The sequence below is a fragment of the Sorex araneus genome, chromosome 1 (assembly GCF_027595985.1).
Source record: "Sorex araneus isolate mSorAra2 chromosome 1, mSorAra2.pri, whole genome shotgun sequence".
In the NCBI taxonomy this organism is placed as follows: domain Eukaryota; kingdom Metazoa; phylum Chordata; class Mammalia; order Eulipotyphla; family Soricidae; genus Sorex; species Sorex araneus.
In genome coordinates, this window is record NC_073302.1 from 11,403,098 (window position 1) to 11,426,284 (window position 23,187).

General features: G+C 55.6%; 1 protein-coding gene across 2 annotated transcripts in view; it reads left to right on the plus strand.

Annotated features, from left to right (window-relative positions):
- The first annotated feature begins 390 nt into the window (after positions 1 to 390).
- Positions 391 to 23,187, plus strand: part of TTLL11 (tubulin tyrosine ligase like 11) — a 207,699-nt gene continuing 184,902 nt past the window's right edge. For both annotated transcript variants that reach the window (XM_055133390.1, XM_055133395.1), the window contains exon 1: positions 391 to 782. In XM_055133390.1, the coding sequence (XP_054989365.1) occupies positions 498 to 782 (285 nt within the window). In that variant the 5' untranslated portion in view covers positions 391 to 497. The remainder of the gene's footprint in view (positions 783 to 23,187) is intronic.

Below are 23,187 nucleotides of genomic sequence, written 5' to 3' on the forward strand. Positions count from 1 at the left end.
GGTGGCATCCCTAGAATCGGGGAGGTGGCGCCTCCTCCATCAGACGGGGTGTCTGGGAGTCGGGAGGTGGGTCTCCGCCCAAGAGGCTCAGGCACGCCCTCCCTCCCGCTCTTCCCGTGCTCCCCTGCACCGCTTCCCAGGACCCCCGCGCCCCAAGCCGGGAGGGTTCCCCGAGAGCCGGCCTAGGGCGGGGCGGGGCGGGGCCGGAGGGGCGGGGCCAGAGGCGGGGCGGGGCCTGAAGGGGCGGGGCCGGCGGGCTCTGCCCTTTCTCACGATGGCCGCCGCCGCCTCCGTGACCGGCGCGGTCACGTGGGCGCGCCCGCCTGTGCGCTGTTGGCGGCGGCGGCGATTGTCCCTCCCGGGCCGCCGTCGCGGGCGGCGCGGGCGCTGGTCACCCGGAGCCCGGGCGAGCATGGCAACGGGCCGGGGCGGGCAGCGCGCGGCGGCGGCGGAGTGGCGGCGGCGGCGGCGGCGGCGCGGGCGCGGGGCCTGACGCCATGCGGAGGGGCCGCTCGGGCCGGGCGGACGCGGGCGCGGCCGGAGAGCCCCTGGGCGCGGCGCGGGACGGGCGGCCGGCGCGGGCCGACGCGGGCGAGCCGGGACCCCCCGCCCGGGCCCCGCGCGGCGCCCAGTCGGCCCGGGGCGGCTCGCGCGCCCGCACCCGCGCCCGGGGCCGCGCGCGGGGGGACTGCGCCCCGCGGCCCGTCACCGTGGACAGCTCCAAGGCCAAGACGTCGCTGGAAGCCCTGAAGATCAGCCTCCGGCAGCTCAAGTGGAAGGAGGTGAGGCCCGGGCGCCCCCCGCCGCCCCCGCGGGCCCCGGCCCGGAGTCGCCCCTCCCGGGCCCCCTCCCGGGCCCCGCCGCGCGGGCCGCGCGCCCCCCGCCCCCGCCCCCGTCCCGCCGGCCGCCGCTCAGCCCGCCAGACCCGGTGTCAGAGTCACCTCCTCCGGGGAGGCCTCCTTCCTCCGGGTTTCCCGACGTCCCCCCGGCCGCTCCCAGCTCGCCCACCGGCCAGCAGCCTTTCCCGGCCCCTCTCCCTGGATCCTGATTCATAAGCCTGTCTCCTCCACCGGCGCGAGTCGCCCCGTCTCCCAGGACCCTGGGTCTCTCTGTCTCTCTGTCTCTGTCTCTGTCTCTGTCTCTCTCTCCCATCTCCCAGGACCCTGGGTCTCTCTGTCTCTGTCTCTCTCTGTCCCATCTCCCAGGACCCTGGGTCTCTCTCTCTCTCTCTCTCTCTGTCTCCTTCTGTCCAATATCCCAGGACCCTGGGTCTCTGTCTCTCTCTCTGTCTCTCTCTCTCTCTCTGTCTCTCTCCCCCATCTCCCAGGACCCTGGGTCTCTCTGTCTCTCTTTCTGTCTCCTTCTGTCCCACCTCCCAGGACCCTGGGTCTCTGTCTCTCTGTCTCTCTCTTTCTCCCATCTCCCAGGACCCTGGGTCTCTCTCTCTCTCTCTCTTTCTGTCTCCTTCTGTCCCATCTCCCAGGACCCTGGGTCTCTCTGTCTCTGTCTCTGTCTCTGTCTCTGTCTCTCTCTCTCTCTCTCTCCCCCATCTCCCAGGACCCTGGGTCTCTCTGTCTCTTGTCTCTCTGTCTCTGTCTCTCTCTGTCTCTCTGTCTCTCTCTCCCATCTCCCAGGACCCTGGGTCTCTGTCTCTCTGTCTCTGTCTCTGTCTCTTTCGGTCCCATCTCCCAGGACCCTGGGTCTCTGTATCTCTGTCTTTGTCTCTCACTCTCTCTGTGTCCCATCTCCTAGGACCCAGGTGCTCTCTCTGTCTCTGTCTCTCTGTGTCTCTGTGTCTCTGTCCCATCTCCCAGGACCCTGGGTCTCTCTCTCTCTCTCTCTCTCTCTCTCTCTCTCTCTCTCTCTCTCTCTCTCTCTCCCGCCCCCATATTTGCAAGCACAGTTTGTATTCGGGGCGCACAGGCCGGTCCCTGCCCCTTAGCTGAGTGACCTTGGGCAAGTGGCGTTTCTCCTGAGTCCCCTTCGCCCTGGGTCAGGGGCGGCTCAGAGCCCGCACCCCAGTCGTGTTGTACACTCCCCCCCCTTGCAGGAGCGGGGCAGCTCGGGGTGGGGGGTGCGTGTGACTCATCTCCCCACCCTCGCCATCCTCCGTGTGGCCCCGCACGCCCCCTTCCAGGGCATCTGTGCTTGGCACAGCGCAGCCGCCAGGCCCGACGCCGGGTTCTGTCTCTGAACCGCCCTCCGGCCCGGTGGGGGCTAAGGAGTGCCTGGAGGGGTCTGTCTTCGGCCCGGTTGGCAGAGCGTTCTGGAGTGTCCGGAGCCGGCGTGGGGCGTGTCTGCTGATTCCGGCCCGGTGCTGCCCCCACAGTCCCCGGGGCGGGGTCGTGGGGAGAGAGGCTCAGGGAGGGGTGCACGAGGTGGGCTCCACGCAGAGGGTCGGCGGGGCCAGGGGGGCCTGGAGCGGAGTCAGGATGAGGCACGGTGCACTTCTAGGGGGCCTTGGCCCTGGACTCGGGGCGCCGGGGTGCTCCGCCTGGGGGCTCAGGGTTCGGGAGAGGAAGGGAGGGAGGGCTCTTGGACCCGGGGCCCAGGTCCAGCCAGAGCTGTGAGGTGCAAAGTCGAAAGGACCCATCCTCGGGCCCCAGGGAACCCCGACACCCAGCCGGGCCCGGGCAGAGAGGCGTGAGGTGGGCCGGAGCCGAGAGCCGAGAGCCGAGAGCCGAGGGGGGCGGGCGCCGGGCTGTGCCTCTCGCAGGCCGGGGCGGGTTCAGGCCGGAGCTCGCCAAACCGGGGCCTTGGCGGATGCTTCCTCAGGTCGCTCCCCCGGGCGCCCGGCGGCTGCTTTCTCTGTCACTGCAGCCCTCTGAGCCCTGCGGCACCCCCATGGGTGGGGGGCTTCCCTGGGGACCCTTGCGCCCAGCCCTCCCCACCGCACCCCCCCGTGTGTGCTTCATCGACACCCCTGCCCCCCGCCCCCTCAGGAGCACAGAGCTCGGGGCCTCGTTGTCTGTCGCCCTCGCTAGACTGTGAGCCCCACGCGGGCAGGGCCCAGCTCTGGTCACAGCTGTACCCCTGAAACCTGGCGCCCAGGAGTTGCTCAATAAATGCTGTCGAATGGTTGAATCCAGCGTCGTGTCCTTTCTCTCTCTCTCTCCCTCCCCTCTCTCTCTCCCTCTCTCCCTCTCCCTCTCTCTCTCCCTCCCTCTCTCCCTCTCTCTCTCCCTCTCTCTCCCTCCCTCTCTCTCTGGGAAGCGGCTGGAGCCGTGGGAATGCCCGCCCGCTGGTGTGAGCTGATGTGGAGGAGTAGGGGCCACGAGCCGAGATGTCGTGGCAGGGGCAGAGCCGGCGTGTGACCTTCCGGGCTCTGCCGGCTTCCGTCTGCTTGGCTCCAAGGCCGGGCCGTGGGCTGGCGGCGGGGAGGGGGTGGGTACACGCCAGCCTGCGGGAGGGGCCTTTTTGGGGGCGTCACCGCAGACTCTGGGCTTCTTTCCTGTGCCAGCCATGGGGCTTTGGCACGTGACTCCCCCTCGGGGCTGGTGCAGGGGCTTCCGCATACCAGGAGGCGGTCTGGATGTGCAGACCCTTCCTGGCACGCAGGCAACCCGGGTTCGACCCCCAGCACCCCACCCGGTCTCCCGAGCACCGTCAGGAGTGATCCCTGAGTGCAGAGCCAGGATCATGCCCTGAGCACCGCCGGGTGTGGCCCCCCCCCCCAACAAGCAGGAAAAACCATACTCTGCTGAACCCCGGGGCGTGGGCAGTTCCTAGCGCAGCCCCCACTTCGCCCGTCTGGAGCAACTGCTGTCCTCCCTGGTCAGGCGTGGAAGTGGCCGTGCTCATTCTGGCCTCTGTCTTGATTGTGGTGGTGGCGGCCACACACAGCCGTGCTGCGGGCTTGGGGCCAGGTCCTGTGTGCTGTGTGTGTGTGTGTGTGTGTGTGTGTGTGTGTGTGTGTGTGTGTGTGTGTGTTTGACCCAGTACCAAGGCCAGGTCCTGTGTGCTGAGTGAGTGTGTGTGTGTGTGTGTGTGTGTGTGTGTGTGTGTTTGACCCAGTACCAAGGCCAGGTCCTGTGTGCTGTGTGTGTGTGTGTGTGTGTGACCCAGTACCAAGGCCAGGTCCTGTGTGCTGGGTGTGTGTGTGTGTGTGTGTATGTGTGTGTGTGTGTGTGTGTGTGTGTGTGTGTGTGAGTGTGTGTGGGGTTGACCCAGTACCAAGGATCGCACCTGGGCCTCACACAGGCAAAGTCTGGGCACTAAGCCCTGGGCCTGTGCATCATTTACTCTCAGCAGTACGACTTGTGCACGATTCTCGCTCGTGCTGCAAGAAGACTTTGCTGCTCGGCGTGTGACCCTGAGTGCCTGTGAGGGCGGGCGGGACGGGGGTGTTTGATGAGCCTCCAGCAGCGACCGGCCACCCACCCCTCATCCTGGCGCCCTAGGGCAGGGAGGGCTTTGGGTGTTTTTCTACTTTTGCAGCGGACACACCTGGTCTGGCTCTGCACTCAGGGATCACGCCTGGCGGGGCCCGGGGGACCGTTTGCAGGGGCAGGGGTGGAACCCAGGTGGGCCGTGCCAGGCCTGCCGGCTGGTCACTCTGGCCCCGCCACAGGGAGTTCCAGTCTTGCCAAACTAACGGCCGTGCCGAGACCAGTCATGCCTTGAACAACTGTCCCTGTGCCTCTCCGTCGCCGCCCTGGAGTCGGCCGACCGCACGATGTGTCACAGTGCCACGTCGACCCAGTGCTCGCCCACCGTCCCTGGGGAATGCCGGCCAGGCCCCTCCCTCATCCCCCGCTCCCGTGTCCCGGGCAGGGAGGTGGCCCAGGGGCCGGCCCATGTGCCGCCGCCCCAGTATCGCTGGAGGGGGGGCTGCTCCCCTGGTCCTCACGCCCCAGTGGATGCTCAGGGCCTGCTTCCCAGAGAGCACTAGGAGGGGCCGCTGGGGGCAGCACTGAGCCCAGCGCCCCCCTCGCCCTCCACCCACGGGTAACAGCGAGGACACTGACGGGACCCCAGGGGGCACCACCAGGCCACCTGCCCGCCCTCAGTGCTTTAGCAGCGGGTTCTCCTCGCTGCTCTCGGGCTCCGTCTCGGTCTCCAGTGCAAGGTCGGGCACGGGAGCCAGCTTGGCTCCGGACGCTCAGCCAGGAGGGCGTCAGCACTGAGAGTGAGCACTGGGCCCAGAGCAGCCTTGGGCGCTGTGCCCCCGCCCCTGCCTCCCCACCTGGTCGCGCAGACCGCCTGGATTGGGGGAGACACGAGCCGGGGGAGAGAGGGCAGCCCGCCGCAGCCTGGCCGTGCAGAGACCCCTGAGTGCGCCCACACTCCCTGCCCGCGCCCCGCCAGCCACCCCCAGCTGGCCCTGGGCCTCAGTCCTGGCCACTCTGCCCACGGCACTGTGCCCGCAGTTACAGTGCTCCTCAGGAGCAGAGCACCCCCGCCGACGCTGCCTCTGGGATGGCGCCGTGCTTGGCGCCGTGCTTGGCACCGCGGAGCCGTGGGGCGGCAGGTTCCTCTGTCCGTGGGGACCTCGCGCGTCCCCTGGAGGCTCATTGGGGGACGCTCCGGGGACAGGCGCCATGGAGAGCAGCTGCGGCCTTGCCCGCTGCCCCGTGGGGAGCAGGTTGCACGCGCCTGCCGTGGTGCCATGGGCACGGCGGGCATGGCGGCCGGGACGCCAACAGACGCACCTCTCTGGGCCGCACCCCGGCTCGTGGGCCCAGATGCCCCAGCCCCATGGGGGTTTGCCCAGAACTGTGCCCGCCCGGCTCAGAGGGACCCACTCAGGACATCACCCGCCCGGCTCAGAGGGGGGCCCCGGGCCCTCCGTGCGCATGAGGACGATGCGGGCCTTTGCGGCGAGCCTTCTGCCTCTGCCCCGTAGGGCAGGGCCCTCGGTGCCGCCAGCAGCTCCGGTGTGAGGGGAGGAAACTGAGGCTGAGGGCCACGCCTCATGTGGCAGCACCGCTCAGGGCCTGGGCTCTGTCCTCACGTGCTGTCGTGTGATGCTCACTCGGAGAGGACAGCGGAAGGAAGGGAGGCGGCGAGAGAGAGAGACAGAGACAGAGACAGAGAGACAGAGACAGAGACAGACAGAGACAGAGAGAGACAGACAGAGACAGAGAGACAGGCAGAGTCAGAGAGACAGACAGATGGACGGATGGATGGATGGATGGACAGACAGACACAAAGAGGAAGGAGAAAGACAGAGGAGAGACAGACACAGAGAAAGACAGAAAGGAGAGAAAGAGACAGAGGAGAGGGAGAGTCAGAGACAGAGAGGTGAGACAGAGAGACAGACAGACAGAGACAGAGAGACAGGCAGAGTCAGAGAGACAGAGAGACAGATGGACGGACGGATGGATGGATGGACGGACAGACACAAAGAGGAAGGAGAAAGACAGAGGAGAGACAGACACAGAGAAAGACGGAGAAAGGAGAGAAAGAGACAGAGGAGAGGGAGAGTCAGAGACAGAGAGATGAGACAGAGAGACACTCAGGCTGGTCCCCCTGCTGCCCTCACTCAGGCCGCAGTGGGCTCGCTGGGCACCAGGGGGCCGTATTGCTCTGAGACTTAGCATCACTGCCTGGGAAATCCATCGAGCCTGACAGGGCGCCTTCCCGGTCCGCGGTGGGGGTCGCTGGGCTCCGGCTGAAACCCTGGGCGGGGCTGAGCCCCGGCTGCGCCTGACCTTTCAGGCCTGGCCTTTCAGTGAGAGCACGGCGCTGTGCTCTCCAGGTGGGGAAATGGCACAGTACCAGGGGCACGCCCCCCGCCCCCATCAGAACCCGCCCTCCAGAGAGTGCGCTGCTAGCCTCACCCCTTTGCAAGCTTGTCATCCCGCGGACGTCACAGATTATTGCCACTCTTGTTTGGATGATGCCGCGGGGGTCCCGACGTCACGAATCCACGCAGAGAGCTGTGTTTGGTTTGGGGAAACCAGAGCAGCAGTGCTCAGGGCTGACTCCTGGCGGGGCTTGGGGGAGCAGAGGGGTGCAGGGGTGGAACCCGGGTTGGCTGCCTGCAAGGCAGGTGCCCTCCCTGCGGCATAGTCTCTCCGGCCCCGCGTGGATTCCTTACAAAGGCAGAGCCCCAGGCTTCCGCTCATCCTCTCTCGCGGCGCCAGGTCAGAGAAGGACAGGGTGTGTGTCTCTGGAGTGGGTGCCTGAGGGCGGGGCCCGATTTCCGTCAGGGTCACGCTGATGAAAACGGCCTCACTGTGGGTTTCGCATTGGCTGGAGTCGATGGTGAAATCTCAAGCACACGTTTTCTTTTCTTTTCTTTTCTTTTCTTTTTTTTTGCTTTTTGGGTCACACCCAGCAATCCACAGGGGTTACTCCTGGCTCTGCACTCAGGAATTACTCCTGGCGGTGCTCAGGGGACCATATGGGATGCTGGGGGTTGAACCCAGGTCGGCCGAGTGCAAGGCAAACGCCCTACCCGCTGTGCTATCGCTCCAGCCCTTCTTTTCTTTTTCTTTTTTTGGGGGGCTGTCACACCAGGTGATGCCCAGGGCTTCCTCCTGGATCTGCACTCAGAACTTACCCCTGGGGGCCATATAGGATTCCGGGGATCGAACCCAGGTTGGCCGCGTGCGAGATAAACACCCTCGGAGAGAACAACGGAAGGAATGGAGGCAGCACATGAGAGGGGGAGAGAGAGACAGAGAGACAGAGACAGAGAGACAGAGAGAGACAGACAGAGACAGACAGAGACAGAGATAGAGACAGACAGAGACAGAGAGACAGAAATACTATTCACTCCAGCCCTCACACATTTTCTTTTTCTCACAGACCTGTTCCTCAAAACAAGAGCATGAGGGTTCCGCAGAGCCATCAGCCACTCCAGGTGCCCCTCGGGAGGGAGCACGTGTTCCCTCTGTGCCCGCACATGTTGGCACGGACTTTGGACTCGGAGAGACGCGTGGCCAACCCGGCTCCGTGGTGACTCGTGTGAGGACCACTTGGTGGCTGCGTACGGAGCCTCTGAGGGCGGGGCCGCCTGCGCCCCGGTGTGGAGCAGTAGGGGCCCCGGGGCTGCCTCCCGCGCTCCTGCCCGAGCACTCCTCCCGAAGCGGGTTTCCAGGGCACGCCCTTGCCTGCCTCGCCCTCCGCCGGGCCGTGCGGACATGGGCTGCCCCCCCCCCCCCCCGCTGGTCTGTGTTTGAAACTAGAGCGATAGATGGTGGCACCGTGCCTGGGCTCGTGGCTAAGCGCCCGGGCCCTCTCCTCAGCACCGTTCCCGGGGACGGCTCCGTGTGGGCCCTGCCCGCGCTCCTCGCACCCAGCCCCTCCGCAGAACCTAGTAAGCGGCAACATGATTTCACCAGCGTTTAGAAGTGGCTGAAACAACTCTGCCTCCAAGAGTTGTTTTTTTTCTTTTCTTTTTGGGTCATACCCGGCAATGCACAGGGGTTACTCCTGTCTCATGCACTCAGGAATCACCCCTGGTGGTGCGCAGGGGACTATATGGGATGCTGGGGATCGAACCCGGGTCGGCTGCGTGCAAGGCAAACACCCTACCCGCTGTGCTATCGCTCCCGCCCCAAAGAGTTTTTTTTTTTAAAGGCAGTTATACTTTGAAGCTTTCGTGAATTGTAAAGTTTGTTTTTTTTTTTTTAAGTTGTTTTCCCGGCAAGCTACCCCGAGTATCTCGCCCGCACAGCAGAGCCTGGCAAGCTCCCCGTGTTGTATTCAATATGCCAAAAACAGTAACAAGTCTCACCATGGAGACGTTACTGGTGCCCGCTGGAGCAAATCGATGAGCAGTGGGAGGACAGTGATACAGTGTTTCTGGGGGGCCACCTCTGGCGGCGCTCAGGGGTGACTGCTGGCTCTGACTCAGGAATCACTCGTGACGGTGCTGGGGGAACCGTAAGGCTTGCTGGGGGTCGGACCTGGTGGCGTGCACGGCAAGCGCCTTCCCGCCGGCTGTCTCCCGGGACCCTGTAAAATGAGCCTTTTCATCTTCGTGGCTGCTTCCGTGCTCCCGTGCTGTGATTCAGTGATCACCGGGGCGGGGCCTGGCTGGAGTTATCTGAGTGACGTATCTCTGCTTTCACAGAGCTGAGCAGCCGAGAGGGGTGCCAGAGGCAGGGAGGTTGGGGAGGGTGAGTGTGACAGCGAAGCCTGGGGCTGGTGCCCCCACCTGCGCTTTCTCGGGACCCTGGGGAGACCAGAGCTCGACCTGGCCTCGCATTGGGGCGTCTGGGACCCTGCTTGACCGCTGGGACCCAGCGGCTTCTCCCTGCCAGGAGAAGCAGGGGTGGAGCAGGGACAGGCTTCTCCCAGCCCGCCTCCTGCCCGAGGCCTGACCTCTCCTCAATGGGTTCCGGGGGTCTTTGTGTGTCCGCTGGCTTCTGTTTGCCGGCCGCTCCCGCAGGCGTCCAGGGGCTACCCCAGGCCTGCTGCCTGCCCGGCTACGATGTGCTCAGCCCCGAGATAGCAGCTGGGTGAGGTTTTATCGCAGAGGGTGGGCAGATGCGGACCCTGGGTGCCTGGGTGGGAGTCCCTTCTCGAGGGCCTGTGGCGCCCCCCACCGTCCCCAGCAGTCACGACCCCGGGATTCCTCCCTCGAGGTCTTGCCGGTCGTGACTGCACAAACTCCCCCACACACACACACACACATCCTACCAAAGTGTCATTGCTCAGAGCTGCCTCCGAGGCCACTGCCTGCACGTCTGTTTCCCGGGGTGTTCCCTGAACCCACACCGGCTCATTTCCCAGATTGCTTCCCGGCAGGTGAATGTGTTCCCGTGGCCCCCGGGGAGCACCTCCTCCTCCCAGCCGGGACCCGGGAGCCGGCATTTGTCTCAGCTCCGACTGGCTGAGGCCACGTGTGTGTGTGTGTGTGTGTGTGTGTGTGTGTGTGTGTGTGTGTGTGTGTGTGTGTGTCCCGCTCAAAGGGAGCTTTCCTCTGTCTCGGGTCAGAACTCCCGGGTTTATACTGGGACTTAAAAGAGCAGCCGCGGAAACTTGGCCGCCTTAGCCAAGATCCCAAACGGTGCAAAAAATCGTGCAGTTCCCAGGAGAGGAGAAACCCCGGAAACTTCTCCCTCCCCGTCACCCCCGCCTGTCTCAGTTTGGGGTTCCCAGACGTGTGTTCCTGGGCTCTCCGAAGGGGCCAGAACACTGCCCGGAGACATGTGTTCTCTTGGGGCAGGGGGAGGCAGGGGGTTGCTCAGTGAGGACCAAGGGGACTCAGCCTCTGGGCTCTCAGCCACCCAGGGGCCTGGCTCCATGCCCTCTCCGGGGAGTCTCTGCGGGGCGCAGGGCAAGCGCATATGGGAACGGTGCGTGCGGGGGGGTGGGAGGGTGGGGAGGAGGGGGTTGGGGGAGGGGGGGTGCCGGCTGGCTCCGCTTCCTAGAGCGACAGCCTAGCCCCGCCTCCGCTCTGAGGGGTGGCAGGTGGAAGAGAGGGAGATAAGAGGCGGGAGAGCGTGCCCAGGTGCGGCCATAAAGGGTTTTCCCCGCGGTTCTGCACCACAGCCCGGGGTGTGGACCCCCTGGACAGGTTCCCACTCCGAAGAGCCGAGTGGCGTCCCCCCGGCAGCCCACTGGCCCACTCACGGCGTCTCGGGCCAGCGGCTGTTGTTGCAGGAGCTTACCCCCGGCTGGTCCATGGGAAGGCGCTGTGGGCGTCACTCAGCGAGAAACGTTCACTGGTGGAAATGCCACAGGGGCCCGGCAAGAGATTCGGGCAAGGCCCCGAGTTTGATTCCTGACACCTGCTGATCGGCAGGTCCAGCATCTCCAGGAGTGACCCCTTGGCTCTCTGGAGTACGGCTCGGGTGGCTCCTGGCCCTTGGGTACTATATTTGGGGGAGACACACATGACTGCTCAGGATTTACTCCTTGGTCAGTGCTCAGGGGACCATATCGGGTGCCAGGGTTCAAACTTACAAAGCAAGTGCCTGACCCGCTGTTCTGTCTCTCCTCCGTCTCCCCCAAATACTTACATAGATTCTTTGGAATGTTGGATCAAAGCGCGCCTGCATTTTAGCCCGTGGTTTTTAATCATACTGTCTGAAGAGGGTGCCCGCTCTTGCTTCTCCCTCCTCTTCTGAACCTTTGCCAGAGTGATAAGGGAAAAATAATCCGTTCTTTTAATTTGCATTTCTCTGCTCGTTGACAAGGTTGTGCTTTTCTGGCGTAGGTTTTATTAGTCACCTTACTATTTCATTTGTGAGATGTCTAAATGGATTCTTTACTTCGGGGATTGTTTCTATTTTGCTCGTTTTTATGGATTTTTTTCTTACTGGTTTGTAAATATTCCAGATAGCTGCCTTTAGCTCCATAAATCCTTTCCTCTTGCTGACTGTTGAAACGGCCCGTCATCGCTTGTCTGGAGTTAGCTACATTACTATAATAAAGAAGTTTCCCTTCACGGGGCTGGAGCGATAGCGCAGCGGGTAGGGCGTTTGCCTTGCACGTGGCCGACCCAGGTTCGAATCCCAGCATCCCATATGGTCCCCTGAGCACCGCCAGGAGTAATTCCTGAGTGTAGAACCAGGAATAACCCCTGTGCATCGCCGGGTGTGACCCAAAAAGCAAAAAAAAAAAAAAAGAGGTTTCCCTTCACCCCGAAGTCACTGCGCATGAGCGTGTAAGCTGTCTCGACCCCTCACCCTGCCGAGGCTGCAGGACTGAGGGCAGGTCCCGGCCTCTGGACACTCTGCTCCAGCAGCCATACCCCTCGTCCTAATAAATAGGACTTCCCTGAACCCTCAGATGTGAGGGTTGGCGGGAATCAGTCAGGACGGGGTGGAACTTTGAGACTGGTTGTTTCACCACTCACACCAGTGATGCTCATACATTGCTTAAGATGTTAGATATGTGGTTTGTTTGTTTGTTTTCCTTTTTGGGTCACACCTGGCGATGCACAGGGGTTACTCCTAGCTCTACACTCAGGAATTACCCCTGGTGGTACTCAGGGAACCATATGGAATGCTGGGAATTGAACCCGGGTCGGCCGCATGCAAGGCAAACGCCCTACCTGCGGTGCTATCGCTGCAACCCCAATATGTTAGAGATGTTTGAAAAAAAAAAAGCAAAAATGAATCCTTATGACCCCACCACTGAGATGCAGTGAGCGATTTCATTTTGATGCATTTCTTTTCTGTCTTTCTTCCAGGCCTGAGCGTTTATGTTTTACAAAGCCAGTGTAATTGTGTTGGTGTTTTACAAAACTGACATGACTGGATTCTCCTAACATGAGTGCTCGTATTATCATTGAAATATTTTTCCACATCACGCTAACTTTTCATAGGTGTCACTTTAATTGCTGGAAAATATCTTCTTCAGTGGCATATCTCATTATTTATTCTCATGTCTTTAAATGCCTAGATTTCGCACTCTGTGAAAAATACTTTTCTCAATCCCCCCCACCCCGCATTATTATTTTTAAAAGCAAGCTTCTGGAAATAAAATAATTGAGTTACAGAGCATGCACATTTTCACGCTTTTGGAATGTACTGGCAAATGGCTTTATCATTAAGCGTTGCAGAGAGTTGTAAAGCATTTCGTGAAGAGTCGTAACTGCTTGTGAGGAGTTGTGCTGGTACAGGAGGTGAGAAACTCCCTTGCGAGCAGGGGGCCCTCCTTGGATCCCTGGCACCACCCTCTCCTAGCCCTGCTGGGAGTGACCCCCGAGCACAGAGCCGGGATGAACCTTTGGGCACCTCTGGATGTAGCTCCCCCCAGGAAATAAAAGGAAAAAAAGGGTTTTGTGCCACATTGGATGATGCTCAGGGGTTACTCCTTGCTCTTCTCTCAGGAGTCACTCCTGGCAGTGCTCGGGGAACCCTATGGGATGCTGGGGATCAAACCCGGGTTGGCCGTGCAAGGCAAGTGCTGCCTGCCCCCCCGCCCCCCCGTCCCCTCTCTGCCCTGTACTATCTCTCCAGGCAGGAGTTGTAGCAATTTCTACTCCTGTATATAAAAGTTCCTTTAAGTATTTCTTTTTATTTATTTATTTACTTTTATTTTTGCTTTTGGGGTCACACTGGCAATGCTCAGGGGCTATTTCTGGCTCTGCACTCAGGAAATACTCCTGGCCGTGCTCGGGGGACCATATGGATGCTGGGGATCAAACCCCGCTTGGCCGCATGCAAGGCAAACGCTTGCGTGTGCTCCAGCCCCAGTGCTTCTAAAGAATATAATGACGGATATTAGAGTCTCCTTGGCTTCACTGGCGGCTAATTTCAGTGACCAGGGCCTGGATCTGAGCTGGGCGTTTCCAGGGCTGTGTTTGGGTGTAGCCGGTACTTCTCAGTCATTCAAAACAGTCACATCAGAACGTGAAATTTCCAAATAATGTGTCCAGTGACGTCCCTCACTGTCTCTGATCTTGGTCCTCCCCCCCACCCGTCGAATTCATTTCTCCCCCCGCCCCCTGTCTTCTCTGCTCTCCTTTACAAGAGAGAGCGCCTTAAGGATCTCGCCTAGGGTTGGAAGTTTCAGCAGATTATTTTATAAAGTTTTATCAAAACCCCTCAGGTGTGAAAACAGGAAACACTGAAAGCTGTGTTAGGGGCTGGAGGGATACCACAGCGGGGAGGGCGTTTGCACGCGGCCAACCAGGGTTCAATTCCCAGCATCCCATACGGTCCCCGCAGCACCGCCAGGGGTAATTCCTGAGTGCCGAGCCAGGAGTGACCCCTGTGCATTGCCGGGTGTGACCCTCCGCCCCCTAAAATAAAAGAGCTGTGTTAGAGTATCGCGTGCTCCCATGAGCCCTGGGAGGAATGAGAACCAAACCGCAGTGAAATAACCACCGAGAGCCCACGGGGCTGTGAGTACGAAAAGAGGCAGATCACAGGTGTCGGCAAGGGTGTGGAGACGCTGGCACCCTCGGCCGTGGGAGGGGAAGCTGGTGCAGGTGCCTGAGGGTGGAACGGACAGAACCGGCCGTCTGGGCTGTTCCCCACGGCGCTGGACGCCAGGTGAGCACGTCTCAGGAGTCCGGGCCTCGGTATGCCCACCGCATAGAAATGAAATTGTGTGTCTCCAGAAAACACACACGCGCGCGCTCACACAAACACACACACATTCACAGCAGCACTCCCTGTGATGGTTAGGGGCTGGAGCAATAGGACCAGGTAGGGGCCGCCCACAGCGGGTAGGGCGTTGGCCTTGCACGCAGCCGACCCGGGTTCAATCCCTAGCATCCCATATGGTCTCCTGAGCACAGAGCCAGGAGTCACCCCGGAACCGGAACACAGCTGGGTGTGGCACCCCAAAGCAAACCAAAAAAGTGGAACTTGCCAGATGTCCGTGCACGGATGGATCCAAGGGAGCACCGAGGTCTAGTTGTTTCCGGAAGATGCCGTGGTCATAGGAAGGAACGAAATTCTGAAGCTCCCGCGGTGGAGCCTGGGAAACAGGCCGTGGGAAAGGGGCCAGGCACACGCATGTAGGCTCTGCGCACGTGGTGGCACTTGCGTGTTCTGGGCAGGAGGGTGTCCAGAGGCACGGAGGGAGGGAGGGGTTGCCTGGAGCCGGGGGTCCGGGGTCCGTGGGTGGGAGAAGCAAGGAGGGAGTGTTCGTGGCCACGGGATTTCTTTCAGGGCTGGTGAAAATGCCCCGGCCAGGTCAGTCTCGGTGACGGCTGCCCTCCCACAGCAATGACCTTCGGGGTCAGTGGGGGCCTTGTGCGCTGCAGGCTTGTGAACTGAATTCCAATAGAGCCTTTTTTTTTTTTAATTGAATCACCGTGAGATACAGTTTCAAAGCTTCCATGTTTGAGTTTCAGTCGTACAATGATCGAACACCCAACCCTCCGCCAGTGCACATTCCCCACCGCCGGGGTCCCCCGTATACCCCACTTCCACCCCTCCCCCTGCCTCCATGGCAGTTTCCCCCACACTCTCTCTCCTTTGGGGCATTATGGTTTGCAACACAGATACTGAGAGACCATCACATTGGGTCCTTTATCTGCTTTCAGCACGCATCTCCCATCCCGAACGATCCCTCCGACCATCACTGTCTTAGTGATCCTTTCTCTATCCCAGCTGCCTTCTCCCCCAGCGCCTGAGGCAGGCTGCCAACCATGGGGCAATCTTCCCGGCCCTTGTGTCTACTGCCCTTGGGTGTCAGTCTTATATTATGTTATTGTATACTCCACAAATGCGTGCAGTCCTTCCGTGTCTGTCCCGCTCTTTCTGACTCACCTCACCTGGCGTACTACTCTCCTAGCTCTCGCCGCTAAACAGCTACGGCCTCGTGGGAGACGTGCCAAGGCACTCGGACCCCCCTGCCAGCACCCCCTGAGGGGTCAGCCTGCACTTCAGGATGGCCTGCAGTGGGCGCCCCGGCGCACTGGACAGTGGAGTGCCCGGTGGAGTGCTGACCTGGGCACACAGTCGTGACAGCTGTATCCGAGCTCCAAACTTGAGTGGGCTTTGTTTTATTTGGGGTGTGTGTGTGGGGGGGTGTGTGTGCATTTGGAATACTTGCCTGAAGAGCAGAGTCGGGGCCTCTGTGGAAGGTCCGTGTGAACATGTGAACGTGTCGTGGTACCCAGGGTAGGGCAGGACATGTGCTTCAAATATTCTATTATTTGAATATATTTATATATTTATATTTCTATATATTTCTATATGCTCATATTTCTGTTTATGTATTTATAGATATATTTATAGATATATAAAATTTATATATCTATAAATATTCAAATATTCTACATCAGTCAAAGAAGGACTTTGAAACCGCACAAACGGGCTTGATTTGGTTTTGTTCTGTTTTTTTTTTTTTTTTGCTTTTTTTGGGGGGGGTCACACCCGGTGATGCACAGGGGTTACTCCTGGCCCTTCACTCAGGAATTACTCCTGGCAGTGCTCAGGGGACCATATGGGGTGCTGGGATTCGAACCCGGGTTGGCCGCGTGCAAGGCAAACGCCCTACCCGCTGTGCTATCGCTCCAGCCCCTGTTTTTTTTTTTTTTTTTTTTTTGTGGGTGGGAGGTGCCTACCCAGCGGTGCTGTGGTCACAGTCCCTGGCTCTGTGTCTACTGGCTGCTCCCAGCAAGGCTCGGGGGACCGTGCAGTGCCGGGGGCGGACCCTGTGGAGCCCCCCCAGCCCGGGCACGGGTTTGAAATAACTCAGGCCACCACGCTGGGGGAATGGTGTCACACACAGTGTCTCTGTCTGGAATCCGGATTTCTGTGAACAGCCCGGACCGTGGGGCACTGGTGCAGGGCCCGGGTGGGAAGGCCTGGCCACACCCGAGCGTCCAGTCTCCCAGGTCTGGGACACTGCAGCTGCGGGAGAGAGATTTCCTGTTTCACTGTCCGGTCACGCCCAAACTTCTCTAGACTTAGTCCCACAGCGCCACCTCTCCAGGGCCTCGGGCTCCTTCGTTGCTCCCCGCCTTCCTTCCTCCCCTGGGACCCCCTGAGGGCCCCGATTTTCTCCAGCTTCCCTGACCCGCCCCCAAGGCTGCGGATTTTAGCTGATTGATCATCTTCAGTGGATCTTTGTTTCTGTTTCCTGGTTTTCTCTGTTGCTTCCTTCCCCCTCCCCCTCAGTACTTTTGGATTTTTAATTGATTTTTAATTCTGTCGCTCTTTTTCTTACACTAAGTCAAATACATGGCCTGTTATGAATTGATCTTCTTCTTTCTTCCTTCCTTCCTTCCTTCCTTCCTTCCTTTCTTTCTTCCTCCCTCCCTCCCTCCCTCCCTCCCTCCCTCCCTTCCTTCCTTCCTTCCTTCCTTCCTTCCTTCCTTCCTTCCTTCCTTCCTTCCTTCCTTCCTTGCTTCCTTCATTCCTTTCTTCCTTTCCTGGGCCACACCTGTGCCAGACTCAATCCTGGCTCTACGCCCAGAGGGCCATATGGAGTGCCGGGGACCAAACCTAGGTCAGCCCTGTGCAAGGCAGATTCCTGCTCTGCTGTTCTTTTACTCTTGCCCATATCGCAAAATTTTCTAAGGAAAACATTTATGATTGCAAATGGCCTCCAAGGATTGCTTTGACTGCACCCATAAGTTTTGCTATGTAATATTTTATATTAACATTTTTATTTATTTATTCATTTATTTATTTTTTGCTTTTTAGGTCACACCTGGCGATGCACAGGGGTGACTCCTGGCTCTGCACTCAGGAATTAGCCCTGGCGATGCTCCGGGGACCCTATGGGATGCTGGGAATCGAACACGGGTCGGCCGCGTGCAAGGCCAACGCCCTACCCGCTGTGCTATTACTCCAGCACCACATTAAAATTTCTTTTAAAGTTTTGTGAGTTTGGGGCCATATCTGGCGGTGCTCAGGGCTTACTCCTGGCTCTGTGCTCAGGGATCACTCCTGGCAGTGCTCAGAAGATGGTAGGAGGTGCTGGGGAATCAAACCTGTGTCAGACATGAGCAGGCCAAGTGCTTTACCTGCTGTACTTACCTGTCCAACCCCAATGTGGCATTAAAAAGAAAAAGAGATCAACTTTTGATTCTATGTGTTTTACATTTTCATGAAAACTTATTCTTCGATGATTTGTGTTTAGAAGTCTCTAAACATACTTAGTTACTTCTATTTTAAAAAATGATTTCTAATACTGCATTGTGATTGGTGAATGTCCTTTATTTCCTTCTTTTTTTCTTTCCTCCTCTTGCCTTCCTTCCTTTGCCTCTCTAATTTTTTTTTTCTTTTTGGGTCACACCTAGAGATGCACAGGGGTTACTCCTGGCTCATGCATTCAGTGCTCAGTGCTCAGGGGACCATATGGGATGCTGGGAATCAAACCCGAGTTGGCCACATGCGAGGCAAACGCCCTACCTGCTGTGCTATCGATCCAGCCCCTCTGATTTTTTTTTTTTTTGCCTGACAACCTAATATGGTTTGAGAACTATTCTAAGTGTGCCTGAAAGAAATGTGCCTTCTCTCACTGTTGAATGCGGTGCTTTACATAAATGCATATTCTTTTGTGGAATGTAGCAGACAAAAATGACAGCTCTAATATTTTTGTCAGATCTATTCATTGCTTAGAGTTATACTAACACTTCCTTGTATGATGATGTATTTCATATCTTTAAAAATGGGTGTTTGTCTTTTTTCCATCTCCCCTGCGTCTGCCTGGAAGTTCCATCCTATCCTTTCCCATCCCGTGGTTGCCCCAGCAAGCCTCGTTGGTGTGAGATTTCACAAAGCCCAGAGTTGGTGGCCCCAGTGTCCCCTTACTGGCATGAGGTCAAGGGGTCTCACGGGCGTTGATTTTGGTTGTCTTTCTTCTGACAGTTGATTTTATTTATTTATCAAAGGGGGTTAATTATTTTTATTTTATTTTATTTTATTTTTAACAGGTTTTTTTAATAAAGTAGTTCACAATATCTGATTGCATTTAATATTCGAATACCAATCCCACTGCCATTACCTCTTCCCACCACCATATTTCGAATGTTCCCGTCCCGGACCCCAACCCCTGCCCCAAAGCAGAACCAGAATAATTTATTTCGTATTGTTTGTTATGAATAAACCACTGAAAATGCTCCAGAAAGCTTTCCTTAGAGGAGAGTGTGTGAAGATTGTTGCATTTCACCCAGGGGCCATTCAGCCCTTCTATAAGAGATTAAGAATATGTTGTTGAGGGGTTAACTTGTGTGCTTATACATACGTACATACCTGTAATAATATATTTCCCCCTAAGGTTGTTTGCCTTATGCTTTGAACCCCGTCAGATGTGGTGCATTGCTCTGGGAGTACGGGTGGTGCAAGGTGTGAGATGTCCCATGGCCAGGAGTGCGGCCGCACCGTCCAGGGATAAGCTCACTCGTGGGTGAGGCTGGGCCTGAGTGTGTGGAGAGCGGCCGTGAGCATGGCGGCGGTTGAGTTCTGGAGGTTTCCGGCTGCCAGGGCTGGGTCCCTTGGGCCCGGGATTGGCTTGGCTGACATTTTATTGTATTTACTTATTCATTTATTTTAAATTAAAAAAATTTTTGAATGAATCACCGTGAGGCGGGGCTGGATCGATAGCACAGTGGCAGGGTGTTCGCCTTTCACGCGGCCGACCTGGGTTCAATTCCTCCGCCCCTCTCGGAGAGCCCGGCAAGCCACCGAGAGTATCGCACCCGCACGGCAGGGCCTGGCAAGCTACCTGTGGTGTATTCGATATGCCAAAAGCAGTAACAAGAAGTCTCACGATGGAGACGTTACTGTTGCCCGCTCGAGCAAATCGATGAGCAATGGGATGACAGTGACAGTGACACCATGAGGTACAGTTACAGACTAACAAAGTTTCGTGCTTACATTTCAGTCATACAATGATCTACCACCCATCCCTCCACCAGTACCCATTCTTCTCCACCACTGATGTTCCCAGTACCCCTCCCATCCCCCCACCCCCCACGCCTTGCCTCTGTGACAGGCACATTCCCTTTTACTCTCTCTCTCCTTTAGGGTATTGTGGTCTGCAGTGCAAGTATTAAATGGCCATCATGTTTGTTCTATAGTCTACTTTTGGCACGCATCTCCCATCCTGAGCAGGCCCTCTAAACATCCCTTTACTTGTGTTCCCTTCTCTATCTGAGCTGCCTTTTCCCCCAGCATGTGAGGCCAGCATCCAAGCCGTGGAGCCACCCTCCTGGTACTTATCTCTTCTATTCTTGATGTTAGTCTCCCATTCTGTTACTTTATATTCCACAGATGAGTGCAATCTTCCTATGTCTGTCCCTCTCTTTCTGGCTCATTTCACTTAACATGATACTTTCCATTTTGATCCACTTACATGCAAATTTCATGACTTCATCTTTTCTAACAGCTGTATAGTATTCCATTGTGTAGATGTACCAGAGTTTCTTTAACCAGTCATCTGTTCTAGGGCACTCGGGTTTTTTCCAGATTCTGGCTATTGTAAACAGTGCAGCAATGAACATACAAGTGCAGATGTCATTTCTACTATACTTTTTTGCATCTCTGGGATATATTCCCAGAAATGGTATTGCTGGGTCAAATGGGAGCTCAATTTCTAATTTTTTGAGAAATGTCCATACTGTTTTTCAAAAGGGCTGAACCAGTCGGCATTCCCACCAGCAGTGAAGGAGAGTCCCTTTCTCCCCACAACTGCACCAACATCAGTTGCTTTTGTTCTTTTGGATGTGTGCCAGTCTCTGAGGTGTGAGATGATATCTCATTGTCGTTTTGATCTGATCTCCCTGATGATTAGTGATGTAGAGCATTTTCTCATGTGCCTTTTGGCCATCAGATATCTTCTTTAAGAAAGTTTCTATTCATGTCATCGACCATTTTCTGATGGGGTTGGATGTTGTCTTCTTGTGGAGTTCAACCAATGCCTTGTATATCCTTGATACCAACCCCTTACCAGATAGGTATTAGGTGAATATCTTTTCCCATTCTGTAGATTGTCTTTGTATTCTGGTCACTGTTTCTTTTGAGGTGCAGAAGCTTTTTAGTTTAATATAGTCCCATTTGTTTATCTGTTTCCACTTGCTTGGCCAGTGGCATGTCATCTTTGAAGATACCATTAGCTTCAATATCATGGAGGGTTTTGCCGACCTTGTCTTCAGTGGACCTTATGGATTCTGGTCTGATGTTGAGGTCTTTAATCCATTTTGATCTGACTTTTGTACATGGTGTTAGGTAGAGGTCTGAGCCCATTTTTTTGCCTTGTCCCTGATCTTAGAGGGAAGGCCCTTAGTTTTTCCCCATTGAGGATAATGCTTACCATAGGTTTGTGGTAGATGGCTTTGACTGTATTCAGGAAAAGTTCCTTCAATACCCATTTTGATGAGAGTTTTCATTATAAACGGGTGCTGGATCTTGTCAAATGCTTTCTCTGCATCTATTGATATGATTATATGATTTTTATCTTTTCTTTTGTTGGTATGATGGATTATGTTGATTGATTTCCTGATGTTAAACCATCCTTGCATCCCCAGGATGAATCCCACTTGATCTTTTTGATGAATTGTTAGATTCTATTTGCTGATATTTTGTTGAGAATCTTTGCATGCGTGTTCATCAGGGATATCAGCCTGTAGTTTTCCTTTTTATGGTGTCTCTGTTTGCTTTTGGTATTAGGGTGATATATGCCTCATAGAAGCTGTTTGGGAGAGTTTCTGTTTCTTCAATTTCTTAGAAAAGCTTGAGAAGAACTGGCAATAGGTCCTCTTTAAATGTTTGGAAGAATTCGCTAGTGAATCCATCTGCACCTGGGCTTTTGATTTTGGGAAGACTTTTGATTACAGTTTCAATTTCCTTGATAGTAATAGGTCTATTCAGGCATTCCAGATCTTTTTTGTTCAGCCTTGAGAGATTATAGGAATCCAGGAATTTATTCATTTCTTCTAGGTTCTCCTGTTTCGTAGTGTACAGATTTTCAAAGTAGTCTCTGATGATCTTTTGAATTTCTTTGGTTTCTGTTGTAATGTCCCCCTTTTCATTTCTGATTTGGTTTATTAGAGTTTTCTCTGTCTCTTTGTGAGTCTTGCTAGTGGTTTATCAATCTTGTTTATTTTCTTGAAGAACCAGCTCTTGGTTTCATTGATCTTTCAGATTGTTTTTTGGGTTTCCATGTCATTGATTTCTGCTCTAAGTTTCATTGTTTCTTTCCTTCTGCCTGGTTTGGGCTCCTGTTGTTGGTCCTTTTCTAAGATCTATGAGCTGTGAAGTCAAGTTATTTATGTGGGCCCTTTCTTCCTTCCTGAGAAATGCTTGCAGAGCTATAAAATTTCCCCTTAATACGGCTTTAGCTTTGTCCCACAGGTTTTGGTAGCTCATGTCTTCCAGGTACATTTTGATTTCATCCTTGATTTCCTTCCTGGCCCACTCGTTGTTCAATTTCCAGGATTTGGTTCTCTGTATCTGTGGGTGATTTACTTCTATCTTCAGTGCATCATGGTCAGAAAAGATAGTTGATACAGTGTCTATCTTCCTGATTATGTTTTGTGGCCCAGCACATGGTCTGTTTTGGAAAATGTTCCATGTGCACTGGAAAAGAATGTGTATTCTTTTCTTTGGGGATGTGAAATCCTGTCTCTTCTATCACTTCCTCAGTATTTCCTTGCTGAGTTTTAATCTTGTTGATCTATCCAGAGGTGATAAGGCGGAGTTGAAGTCTCCAACTACTATTGTGTTGCTAGCAATGTCCTCCTTAATCTGCTAGCAGTTGTTTATTTAGCTGGTCCCTCATTGGGGGCGTATACGTTTAGAAGTGTGATTTCTTCTTGCTGTACATATTCCTTGATTAATAAAAAATGGCCTTCACTGTCCCTTCTAATCTTTTACAACCTGAAATCTATGTTGTCAGATACTACTATGGCCACCCCAGCTTTTTTTTGAGGGAGTTGTTTGCTTGCAGGATTGTTTTCCATCCTTTGACTTTGAGTCTGTTTGCTCTGACTGTTCCACGTGTTTCTTGTAGGTAGCAGGATGTTCGGTTCAGTTTCTGAATCCATTTTGCAACTCTGTTTCTCTTGATTGAAGTGGTGCATTTAGACCATTATTGTCATGGGGTTTTGTGCCATCTTTCTGTAGGGGTTGGTTGTGCTTCTAGGGTTTTTTCGTGTTTTTAGTAGCTCCTTTAGTCCTTCTTTTAAGTTTGGTTTTGAGTCTGTGAAGTTCCTGAGCTGTTGTTTATCCATAAAATAGTGTATCGTTCCTCTGAGTTTGAGTGAGAGTTTAGCTGGATAACGTATTCTTGGTGAAGCGTTCATTTCATTGAGGTTGTTTGTTTTGTTTTGTATTTTGTTTTTTTTTTACTATATCCCACCATTGTCTTTGGGCTTGGAGGGTTTCCTCTGATAAGTCTGCTGTGAATCTAAGGGGTGCTCCTTTGTTTGTGATTCCCTTCTTTGACCTTGTTGCTTGCGGTATTGTGTTTCTATCTGTGGCATCCATCATTCTGACCATGATATGTCTTGGAGTCTGTATATTTGGGTCTCTTTTAGCTGGCACACTTCGGGTTCCTTGGATCTGGATGCCCGCATTCTCCAGCCCTGGGAACTTTTCAGCAATTATTTCTTTAATTGTGGCTTTTTCACTGGGGTTGTCTCCCTGTCCTTCTGATACTCCCATGATTCTTTTTTTTTTTTAATTAATAGTTTATTTTTAATTAGTGAGTCAACGTGAGGGTACAGTTACAGATTTATACATTTTTGTGCTCATGTTTCTCCCTTACAAAGTTTGATAACCCATCCCTTCACCAGTGCCCATTCTCCACCACCAGTAAACCCAACATCCCTCCCCCCCTCCCCAGTCTCATCCCCCCCCACTGCCACTATGG